We start from the raw sequence: 12,153 nt of genomic DNA on the forward strand, positions 1-12,153 counted from the left end.
AAGGCCTACCTGTATGGATTTCTCAGTCAGGCTGATTTTCTTCCCAACCCCAAGAAATACAGGACATCGGGAGTTAACCGGCCATTCCCCCACAAGTAGTTTACTGCACTGGAAATTCTCCTATTCGACTATTCCTCCTGCTCAAAGCAAACTGGGGCGAACTGCTGTGGAAATTAAACTTTTTTAACAAAAAGCAACACTTCAGCTGGAGTATTGTGTCCAATTCTGGGCACCACACTTTAGGAAGGATGGGAAGGCCTCGGAGAGGGTGCAGAGGAGGTTTACCAGAATGGTACCAGGGATGAGGGACTTCAGTTATGTGGAGAGACTGGAGAAGCTGGGGTTGTTCTCCTTAGAGCAGAGACGGTTGAGAGGAGATTTGATCGAGGTGTTCAAAATCATGAAGGGTTTTGATCGAGAAGATAGGGAGAAACTGTTTCCACTGGCAGGAGGGTCGGTAACCAGAGGACACAGATTTAAGATAATTGGCAAAAGAACCAGGGGGGAGATGAGACATTTTTTTTACGCAGCGAGTAGTTATGATCTGGAATGCGCTGCCTGAAAGGGCGGTGGAAGCAGATTCAATAGTAACTTTCAAAAGGGAATTGGATAAATACTTGGGAAAAAGGAAAAAAATGTGCAAGGGCTACGGGGAAAGAGCGGGGACTAATTGGAGAGCTCTTTCAAAGAGCCGGCACGGGCACAATGGGCCGAATGGCCTCCTTCTGTGCTGTGCGATTCTAGGCTTGACCTTTGCCACCCTTGTGTCTCTGGCAGGACTTCCTCTCCGACATGGCGATGACAGAGGTTGATCGTTTTGTCGACCGCGAGCATTTAATATTCCGCGAGAACACGCTGGCGACCAAAGCGATCGAAGAGTACTTAAAGTTGATTGGTCAGAAATACCTCAAGGACGCAATTGGTAGGTTGGTGTACCTGACCGCTACACTCACTGCTACCGACACTCCATTAACACAGGGTTTGTATCTGACGTTGCTGTGTTACCACTTCTAGCCATGAAATGCAGCGGAGCCCGCCAGTCATCGCACCCAGCCTGGCACGGAGGGGCGGCGCCAATTTGGAATCTAAACGGGCAAGGGGGGAGAGGGGGGGCGGGGGGGAGCAGGGAGGAGTGCACGACCGGGGAGGGCCGGGGATGAATGGCGATCGTTTCCCCTCTCTCGATTCGTGACAGTTTGGGAAGAGGAGGTGGGTTAGGGGGGTGGGAGGTGGAGCCTGGGGTCGGGGCGGGGTGGGGGGGGTGCGGATGGTGGCAGGAGGTACAGAAGCTGTCACCTGGAGTGGTCCAGCTGCCCGAGCCTTCGCTCACGATTAGGGTCCTGGGTTCTGCTCGTTGGTTTATAGGGTAGGTACTTGGCGATTTGCGGACTGGGAGATGCCATTGAAAGGCATTTTCTTGACCCCTTGTAGAGCCTTACAGCACAGAAGGAGGCCATTCGGCCCGTCAAGCCTGTGCTGGCTCTTTGAAAGAGCTATCCGATTGGTCCCGCTCCCCCTGCTCTTTCCTCATGGCCATTGTGTTCGACATCGAGCTGGGTGATGTGGCATTTAAAGGGCCGCTGCGTTTTATAAGAACATAAGGAATAGGAGCAGGAGTAGGCCATCCGGCCCCTCGAGCCTGCTCCGCCATTCAACAAGATCATGGCTGATCTTCGACCTCAGCGCCATTTTCCTGCACCATTTCCATATCCCTTGATGCCTTTAATATCTTGATTGATCGATGTCTGTTTTGAATCTACTCAATGACTGAGCCTCCACAGCCCTCTGGGGTAGAGAATTCCAATGATTCACCACCCTCTGAGTGAAGAAATTTCTCCTCATCTCAGTCCTAAATGGCTGACCCCTGGTTCTAGGACCACCCCCCCCACCCCACCAGCCAGGGGAAACGTCCTCCCTGCATCTACCCTGTCGAGTCCTGTAAGAATTTTGCATGTTTCAATGAGAAATTAATACACATTTTATTCTTTTTTTCTCGTGCAAATGTTTTCTCCCACTCCCTCTTCCCCACTCCTGCCAGGTGACGGTTCCACCGTCACCAGTTGGCACTTCACCCGAGTGGCCAGTTTTTTGCCCACGAGTCCCGGCGGTAAGGGTTGACGAGCTGCTGGACTGTGGAGGCCGTCACGGATGAACCTCGCCCCGACGCCCACGCACGTGCCGGACAGCAACCAGGAGTGGGGAACCGGATTGGTTTTCCGCCCCTGTAAACTAACCCGGGGTGGGGGTGGGTGCTGATGCAGCCATTTTGTGGCATCGTCCCTGGCCTGGCGGTGCTAACTCGAACCTGGGGCCCCCGCCTATTCCGCATAGCTCAGGGACGGACAGCGTCTCTAAGCCATTAGCGAAACACCCGGGTTGGAACTGCCCAGTTGGGGGCGGGGGCAGGGGCGTTGGGAGGAGGTGTTTCAGGGGAGTTTGAGGGCACCCAGAGAAGATAAAGCTGAGGGGGGAGGGGCGGGGGGAAGATGGAAGGGGGGAGATAGGGGGGCGAGAATTCAATGGGAACAGCTGGGAAGTGAGTGGCGTTGCAGGCCTCAGTCCCTAACCTGTGGATATCTGACGTCGAAAGGTCCGATTACAAGTCGGGCTCCGCTGTACTTCGATTTAAAAAAAAAGAGAATCAATGGTAAAACCATTTCACCTCCATCACGGTTTAAATGTGCTTTACTCGAAAGTGCCCAACGTCCCACTGCGTGAGACGCTGAAATTGGAAGATAACGGCAGGGGGCGGGGTGGGGGGGTAGGTGAGGGTGGGGTTTGGTGGGTGTGTTTGTGGGGGGATGTTTGTTGGGCTGGCAGGAAGGCCCTCCATTAATCCCCGTGGGAATGCTCATTCCTTTTCCTGGACAAAGGTTGGTTTTGAGCAAAGGGAAGAAACGGGGCCTATTATTATTATTTATTTATTACCCATTATTTATTCATATTGTTTACTGTTGGTTTTCAGTTTGACAAGTTGGAAGGTGTTTTCTACCTTGCTCATTCTCTCTTTCTCCCTCACTCTTACTTTCTCACTCGCTCTTATTCTCTCACTCTTTCTCTTGCTCTTCTTTTGACTCTATCTCCTTTATCACTCTTCCTTTGTCGCTTCTTTCTCTTTCTCAGAACCAAGCTCTCGCTGCCTTTTTCTCTCCCTCCCCTCCCTCTTTCTCTCTCTCTGGTCCTTCTCTCCCTCCCCCTCCCTCTTTCTCACTCACTTTCTCTCTTGTCTTTCTCTCTCCCTCCCTCCCACTCAATTTCTCTCTCTCTCTTGCCCTTCTCTCCCTCACCCTCCCTCTTTCTCACTCACTTTCTCTCTTGTCCTTCTCTCCCTCCCTCCCACTCACTTTCTTTCTCTCTTGCCCTCCTCTCCCTCCCCCTCACTCACTTTCTCTCTCTCTCTCACCCTTCTCTCTCTCCCTCCCACTCACTTTCTCTCTCTCTCTTGCCCTTCTCTCTCTCCCTCCCTCCCACTCACTTTCTCTCTCTCTCTCTTGTCCTCTCTCTCCCTCCTTCCCACTCACTTTCTCTCTCTCTCTCACCCTTCTCCCTCTCCCTCCCTCCCACTCACTTTCTCTCTCTCTCTCTTGTCCTCTCTCTCCCTCCCTCCCACTCACTTTCTCTCTCTCTTTCTTGTCCTTCTCTCTCTCCCTCCCTCCCTCCTGCTCACTTTCTCTCTCTCTCTCTCACCCTTCTCTCTCCTTCCCCCTCACTCACTTCCTCGCTCTCTCTTGCCCTTCTCTCTCTCCCTCCCACTCACTTTCTCTCTCTCTCTCTTGCCCTTCTCTCTCTCCCTCCTTCCCACTCACTTTCTCTCCCTCCCTCCCACTCACTTTCTCTCTCTCTTGTCCTTCTCTCTCTCCCTCCCTCCCTCCTGCTCACTTTCTCTCTCTCTCTCACCCTTCTTGCTCTCCTTCCCCCTCACTCACTTCCTCGCCCTCTCTTGCCCTTCTATCTCACTCCCTCCCTCAGCACCAAGCACCCCTAAAGAGGGAGGGTGAGAGAGAGAGGGGGGGAGTGCTGGGGACCTGCTCTATCGGGGCCTGGATGGACGACTTGCTTCCCATTTTTCCCTCTATCTCAGTGAGCCCAGACAGCAAGACCTGTTGTCTTCTACTCTAACTGGGGAGCCAAGTGACTACAGTGACCGCTTCCGACAATGGAGCCCGTTACCAGTAGCAACCGCAGTAATGGCTGGGGCCTTTGCGTTACTTTTTGTTGTTGCCTTCTGTCCTTGGTTTTAGGGGTTGGGCGGGGCGGGGTGGGGTGGTGTATGTGGGTTGGGGTGCGGGGGGCGGTGAGGGAAGTGAATGTTGAAACCCTGTGGACGATTCACCAGAATGGCCACACGGTGAATCTCTTCAGGCGCAGTGTCTTTCAGAAGATGCCGGACGGCCTCCCACGGCCATATCGAGGATTTCCCATTTCCCCCACCCCACCCTTCTCTTTTTGGGGCGAAAAAAAAAAGGTCAATTTCAGAGCTTGCTCTTCAGTAAAACACTTTTAATGTCACGTGTGCGTTTTTTTTTAAAAACAATTAACCCTTTGAGTACTCTGGCGCCCACTGCAGCGTTTTAATTCGTGGGTGATAAAAAAAAAACAAGTTGACGTCTTTTCTACGGGACGTCGGAGAGGACAGTTGGACAGGTGAACGATGGCATAGCAAGGTTCCAGCTCACCTGTGTATTTTTTTTCAAAGCAAGGCCGGCTCCAAGCCCTCAGTGATGCTCCAGTCAATCAGGCTACTGCCTCTCTACTGTCTCTTTGCAAGGTGGGGGTGGTTTTAGCCTAATCCGCCCGTCGGGAGACTGACCGGATGGGAGGGGACGCTGCTTTTACACCCCGCCCTGATTTGACTCTCCGTTAAAGTCACTGTTGGACGGAGGGGTGTAAAACCGGCCTTCCCGTGGGTTTTCCCGCCCGGAGAGTTAGGTTAAAATTACCCCGCTTGCTTTCTCTGCTTTCCACCCCTCCTTTCCTGAAGGCGCTGCCTTCTTGGTGGGGTCCAATCCTCCTCCACCGTACCCTAGGGTTGCCAACTCTGGTTGGACGGATTCCTGGAGGTTTCATCACATGACCTGCCTCCACTCGCGCCCCCCCCCCCCCCCCCCCACACACATCCCCGCCATGGGTCAGCTGACGCGTCCATCCTCATGGTGCACTGCCTAAACTCTTCATTACCCGACTGGATAATACTTGACTCTCAGTCAAGTAGCCATTTTCCCCCATGTCTGATATTTTTTATAACTAAAAAAGCAAAAGTATTCAAAGATTTTTTTTTAAATAAACACAATTTATTTAACGCCCTGATGATTCTTTTTCTCCTAGTTTGCTCGCAGGAGATAAATCTTTAATTCCTGGAGACTCCAGGGCAATCCTGGAGACTCCAGGGCAATCCTGGAGACTCCAGGGCAATCCTGGAGACTCCAGGGCAATCCTGGAGGGTTGGCGACCCTTACCTCGCCCTCAGCAGAGGACCTTGATGTCCGAGTTGGCCGAGCTGGGCTGTGGTGCAGTCGGTGGGCGGGGTGGGGAATGGGCCTGAATAGCGACCGGGGACCACTGAGCTCAGTTGCAGCATCGCCTCGCTGCTCAGTACAGACTGACGAATTGAACCTGGAACCTTTGGTGGTCTGAACGGCTCAATAACAAACACCGGTCCTGCTAAAACCGCGGAGGCAGCTCTTTACCCTGGACTTCTGCCACCAGAGGCTGAGCTGTACAAACACTCCATTAATTTCACCGTCTTTCAGTTTACTCCGCGGGTCCGAGAGATTTCCTTTTATGTAGATTGCCAGACATCAAACAGAACCAGGATTGTCCTGGAGCCTCCAGGGATTAAAGATTAATCTCCTGAGATTAACACTGCTGCCATCATAAACCCAGCGGGGAGAAAAATCATCAGGGGCCTTAAAAAAAAATGGTGCTTTTTTTTTTCATTTTCTTTGCGCACTTTCATTTATTTGTTATAAAAATATCGGAGACCGGATAAAAAGGCTGTCTGACCGTTAAGAATCATCTAATTGGGTGACGCAGAGTCTGCTCGCTTTCCAGTTGGCGGGGGTAGGCGGCCCGCCGCGATGCTGGATGGCCAATTGCAGGGGCGGGGTGGGAGGTCACGTGATGAAACCTCCAGGAATACATGGTGCCAGAGTTGGCAACCCGAAACAGAACCCGCTACGGCTGCTAGTTTTCGGTGTGGAATTCAGTGCGCATCCTTAATTGTGTCACAAATTGTCTGTACTGTAAACCAGACCCCAAGGCCCCACCGCTGTACGGCCAGCATTCTCCTGTCTATGCTTTGGCACGTTCCCATTTCTCTCTCTCGTAGACCTGGCTGCAGGATCCTAACAGGCCTCAAAGGGTTAATCAGTTTCCATTTCTCATAAGGATTGTTAATATTTTGTCTTGTGATGATGGCTTGTGCTGAATGGCAGTACGTCAACGAGACCAAAGCAGTTCGAAGGGCTGTTGTTTGTATCGTCCTCTCCAATAGTCCATTGCCTTTAAACTTTCCCCTCTCTCTCTCTCTCTCTCTCGCTCGGGGTGAAAAGGCGAACAGAGCTTCCTCTGCTGACGCAAAATGGGTATTGCAACATTTCGGTTCACTGCACGAGTCCACTGCTGCACATAATGTCCTGCCTCTCCTCCCTCCAAATGAAGTGTCCCAGATCTCAAACCTATGGGGGGGGTGATTATGAACACCAAGAACGGGTGGGTTGGGGGCGGGCGGGAGTTGAAAATAGTTGGTTTTTTTTGGGTCGTGACCGCAACCCGGCTTTAACGTCGGCGCATAAAAGTCCAGGCTTCCCACTGGGAATGCAAAATCCGAAAATTTTGCGGTTGCGACCCAAAAGAGCAACTATTTTCAACTCCCACCCGCCCCCCAACCCACCCGTTCTCGGGGTTTAAAATCACCCCCGTGGAGTTTCATCCTTCAGTTGGTTCCACTGGGGTTGGAATTATTGGGTACACACTGCTCTTTTAAAGAGCTTGCATGGGCACGATGGGCTGAATGGCCGCCTTCTGTGCTATAAGATACAATGATAAACAAGTCACTTTGTTAAGTAGACCATAAGGAAAGCCTCCAATTACAAGTTTTCTTCCCCCCCCCCCAAATCCCTCCTCTCTCTTGGACTGAGGGGATCTCGTACCCCTGGTACTCGCCCCATCCCGGAGGAGAAGGGGGAAGGTTTTCTTTGGAGATAGTCGTGCCTCGTTACCAGTGGCAAGCGATGCTGACAGTAATTCGACAGCGAGGAGAAGAGAAAAGATACCACCTTCCCATCGCAAGATAGAGTGCGGCAGTACTGTCGAGCTCCCACGGCCATTCAGTTGGGGAAATTCGCTACCCGATATGGTACTGAGTTGTGCAAACCCAGAAGGCCCAAGTTTGATTCCCAGGTGTATGCTGAATTCCCCAATCTCAAGCAGCGCTGCAATCGGTGTGCTACATTTGACCTTGGTGTATGGTGCCAGCCGTGACTGAGTGGGTAGAACTCTCGCCTCTGACTCAGAAGGTCATGGGTTCAAGCCCCCACTCCAGGGTCTTGATCACGTAATCTAGGCTGGCACTCCCAGTGCTCGTACTGAGGGAGTGCTGCGCTGTCGGAGGTGTCTTTCGGATGAGACGTTAAACCGAGGCCTGCCCTCTCAGGTGGACGTAAAAGATCCCATGGCCTCTATTTCAAAGAAGAGCAGGGGAGTTCTCCTCATTGTCCTGGGCCAATATTTATCCCTCAACCAATATCACTTTTTTAAAAAAAGAACAGATTATCTGGTCATTATCACATTGCTGTTTGTGGTGTGCGCAAATTGGCTGCTGCGTATCCTACATTACGCTGCAGCTAAGGGGATTGGCACCTTAAATGGAAGAAGAGAGAGAAATTGGAGAAGAGAAACAATTCTGTGTTTTGCTTGGACATTTCCCCTCTCAATCCCACCGTTGCCAATTGAAAGAAAAGTGAAGTCCTCACTGTTCTCAGTAAGAATCGCTGCCATAAACTGCTCTGCTCTCGTGATCATGTAGCGAGTGTGTTGGTCTCAATATCTCCTGTAGTGATTTGTCTGGAGTTATGCGATGGGACGGGGCCTGTGTGTGCGTGTGCCGTGTGCGTGTCTTATTGTTGGTGTGCACGCGTGTATGCATCTGCGTGCCTGTCGGGTGATGCCCCCGTACGATGGCCAAGGTACTCGTGCGTCATCCGTTGGCACATTGAGCGTTGGACAAGGCAGTGTTGACGGTGGAACGCGCTGCGGACGTTTTGTATGTTGGGAAGCCGTATTTTTTTTCTTATTGCTGAACAACCGAACCCGACAAAAGGATGCTAACGGACTTGGCAAAATTACCGGCTTTTAGGTCAATTTGAAATTCTAACGGTGAAATGGCCCATCCGCCATTTTGTAAACCGAGAGGCAAATTGCTACGAGGAGTTTGCTTCTCAATTAAAGGAAAGAAAATACGAAACAAGGGTTTTGTTAACTTGCAGTCCATTAACTCCCGGTGCTCTATCAGCTGCCTTGGTGTTTGTTCTGCTGCTATTTAACAGCTCGCCACCAACTTCTGAAAACCCTCCCGCAAAACCAATGTTAAGTTTTAACTCTCGTTCCCTTTTTCTATCTGCTGGCTTTTTCAATCTTTTTTTTTTTGAAAATTTCTTTGTTCAACTAATTCTTATAGCCGGAGCTGTGTGGCCATTTATTGTGTTGCATTTCTTGAAAAGGCCATTCAGCCCATGGAAAATTAATTTCCCTCCACAGACCCGTGTACACCGTACCTCAGGAACGTAGAAGCTTGTTGTCTTTTTTTTGGTTCTGCTCAGCAATGTACTGTGAAGGCACTCATCAAATTTAAATCCATGTTCCCATTGATCTTCCTATACCTCAAGCTGCGCTTACTAACCCAATCTTGGTGTTCTGATTTAGGATTTAATCACCAAAGAGGCAACAGAGCTAGGAACAGCCCTATCCCAAAACCTTCCGGCCCCCTGTCAAATTCACCCTACCCCACCAAGGGCAGCCCAGGATACCACCGGTTCATTAAACTGACTGCCGAACCCAGGTTACACCAGGGCAACAGGGCATAATCTTAACATTAGATTTTTGTTGGGAAAGGGTATTAAGGGTTACGGAACCAAGGCGGGTAATTGGAGTTGAGGTACAGATCAGCCGTGATCTAATTGAATGGTGGAACGGGCCCGAAGAGCAGGATGGCCTCCTCCTTTCCTGTGTTCCTACGTTCACCGAATGGAATTCTCTTCCCCCCCCCCTCCCGCCCCCCCCCCCCCCCCCACCCCAAAAGGCTGTGGATGCCAAGGGACCAATTGAAATTTGCAAGACTGAGATCGATGAATTTTTGTCGGGTAAGGGTATCAAGGGATATGGAGCAAAGGCAGGTAAACGGAGCTAAGATACAGATTGGCCACGTTCTATTTGAATAGCAGAACAGGCTCGAAGGGCTGAATGGCCTCCTTCAGTCCCTATGTACCAGTTCATTAACTACAATGAAAATCGCCGACGGCTGAAATCACTTTTGCTAACAAATTCACAAACTAACTAATGAAAATAATAACTAAAATGAGCTTGTGCATCTAAAACTGCCCTGCTGATTAATTGCATTCCACGACTGACTCCCGCCATGGTCCCAGTTCCATATTGACCCTCGTGTTTTGTAGAACGTTTGATGAGTTATATTTGTCCCGATCTTTCTGACCTCCGATCCCATTCCAACACCAACAACTTGCATGTATATAGCGCCTTTAACATAGTAAAACGTCCCAATGGCGCTTCACAGAAGCGAATCAAGCAAGGAGATATTAGGAGAGGTGACCAAAAGTTTGGCCAAAGTAGTAGGTTTTAGGGTGCGTCCTAAAGGAGGGGAGAGAGGCGGACAGGGGTTCCCAGAGCTTGAGGCCCAGACGGCTGAGGGCACGGCCGCCAATGGTGGACCCGTGCGGTTGTGGGGCTGGAGGAGGTTACAGAGATAGGGAAGGGGCGAGGCCATGGAGGGATTTGAACACATGGATGAGGATTGTAACATGAAGGTGTTGCTGAACGACGAGCCAATGCAGGTTTAGGGTTAGGGTCAGCGAGCGCAGGGGGTGATAGGTGATTCCCAACCAGATGTTCATTCAGTTCCTCTTTTGTGCCACCGACCGCTTAAAGTCACACAGCTGACTTTGACGGATTGGCCCTGCCCCTTTTTTTTTGCCTGATCGGAACGTCCGCGATCGCAGAGATATTTTCCGGGGCACAGAATTCCGAAGGCATGGGGAAGGCCGCGGCCAGCGACCCACGGGAAGGGAGGTAAAATCGAGACGGGATCGCCACCGACCAGGACTGATGACGCCAACAAAGGCTTGAGATCTGGGCCCTGAAATTTCGCAAGGGTTCCTGCCACAACTTTGGCCGGAGACTCAACGGAAACCCGGGAGAAATTAGGGGAGCGCTCGTTTTTAGACGTTTATCTGGGGGGTGGGGATGGGGTGATCCTCCAGCTTCGCCAAGAAGTTATGGCGGATGAAGGGAATGAGGAGACACCAAATGTTTAATAAGGCACTTTAGAATTGGGGAAATCTCAGGACCCATTGGCCACGTGCGTATTGGATGGTCCCAGGGGGGAAAGCATTTGGGCCCCGCAATTGCTGGGAGGGCAGAGTGAGCCAGGAGAGTCTCTGCCCCCTTTATACCGGGGCTAAAAGGGTTGACTGGACTCGGCTTGTGTTCCCTTGAGAATAGAAGATTAACAGGTGACCTAATTGTGGTGTTTAAGATGATTAAAGAATTTAATAGGGTAGAAAGATAGAAACTATTTCCTGTGGTGGGGGAGTCCAGAACAAGGGGGCAGTACCTTAAAATTAGAGCTAGGCTGTTCAGGGGTGATGTCAGGAAGCATTTCTTCACACAAAGGGTAGTAGAAATCTGGAACTCTCTCCCCCATAAAGCTGTTAAGAGGCTGGGGGTCAATTGGAAATTTCAAAACTGAAATTGATATATCTTTGTTAGGTATGGGGAATAAGGATTACAGGATCAAGGCGGGTAAATGGAGTTAAGATGCAGATCAGCCATGGTCTAATTGAATGACGGAACAGGCTCGAGGGGCTGAATGGTCTACTCCTGTTCCTATCTTGCTTTTCTTCAAGTTACGAAGTTTCACTGGGAGGAGAGCAGGCACTCCTTGCACCTGGCCCCTCCCCTACAGCATCACACAAAGAGGCAACACCTCCTTCTAGAAATTCTTGTTGGCCCTGGTAATCCGCACCAGCGTGAAGCAGGCGGGTTTACTGTACCGACACTGAAACGAGGAACCCGATGCCAGCTTGCGGACTAAAGCAGCCGCAAAGAAATCGCTGCCATTTTCTTTTTTTGAAATGGAGCTCTTGGGCCAAAATGGCCAACCCATCTCCACGCCCACCCCCCAACACCCCAGTGCTCCAATTTCTCTGGACCTCCCTCCCCTGCCCCTTTTATGCGAATGAAACCATCCCTTGTTTTGCAATGATGTCAAAGTGCTGGTGGGCGGAAGTCCCGCCCTGCCACACTTCCGCCAGTGGAGCGAGGCTCGAGCAATCTTGGCCCCTTGAACTTTTTATTGTTTGATGGGGATTTGGCACAGTTAAAGTGTTAGGAACTTGGGAATCTACAGGAAGAGAGCACTTTGATTCCAAACCGGCCCATTTCAGAACGGAACAAATCCTTCACGACCAACATCCCTCGATTGATTTCTTTCATTTGCAACCTGCCCAACTCCAACTCCACCTTTAAGTCCCATCATTACTCATTCTAAAGTTCTCCATTTGGTGCAATGACACAATGGACGTGATTTCACCTCCTGTGGAAAGATTTGCTCCATACACTGTCTGTAATGAAATCATAACCCGCTCTTCAGGCTTCCATTACAGACAGCAAATCTTCCGAAACCTTCACACGCTGCGAATTTCCCTGGTTGCCCTAAAGGCTCTGTAATCCAGAGAGACTCCTCTCTGTAACGGACCTGCTTGGAATGAGCCAGGTGATCCCAACCGAGCTGCCGCACTCCACTGCCAAAACTGGTGGGACTAACTTTCTCATCTTCCTTTGGCTGGTATGGGGACTGGAAATAGGAGAATTGGTGGAGTCCGTTAGGGTTAAGATACTTTGATGGGATGGTGTAAAGAC

The 12,153-nt window shown here is 50.8% G+C and overlaps 1 protein-coding gene across 1 annotated transcript in view; it reads left to right on the top strand.

The window, feature by feature from the left end:
* Positions 1-12,153, top strand: part of LOC137304997 (ras/Rap GTPase-activating protein SynGAP-like) — a 485,592-nt gene that overhangs the window by 424,606 nt on the left and 48,833 nt on the right. Inside the window, 2 exon segments of the mRNA XM_067973769.1 lie at positions 692-770; positions 772-922. Of these exon segments, the coding sequence (XP_067829870.1) occupies positions 692-770; positions 772-922 (230 nt within the window).

Source organism: Heptranchias perlo, chromosome 39 (assembly GCF_035084215.1).
Source record: "Heptranchias perlo isolate sHepPer1 chromosome 39, sHepPer1.hap1, whole genome shotgun sequence".
NCBI classification, from domain to species: domain Eukaryota; kingdom Metazoa; phylum Chordata; class Chondrichthyes; order Hexanchiformes; family Hexanchidae; genus Heptranchias; species Heptranchias perlo.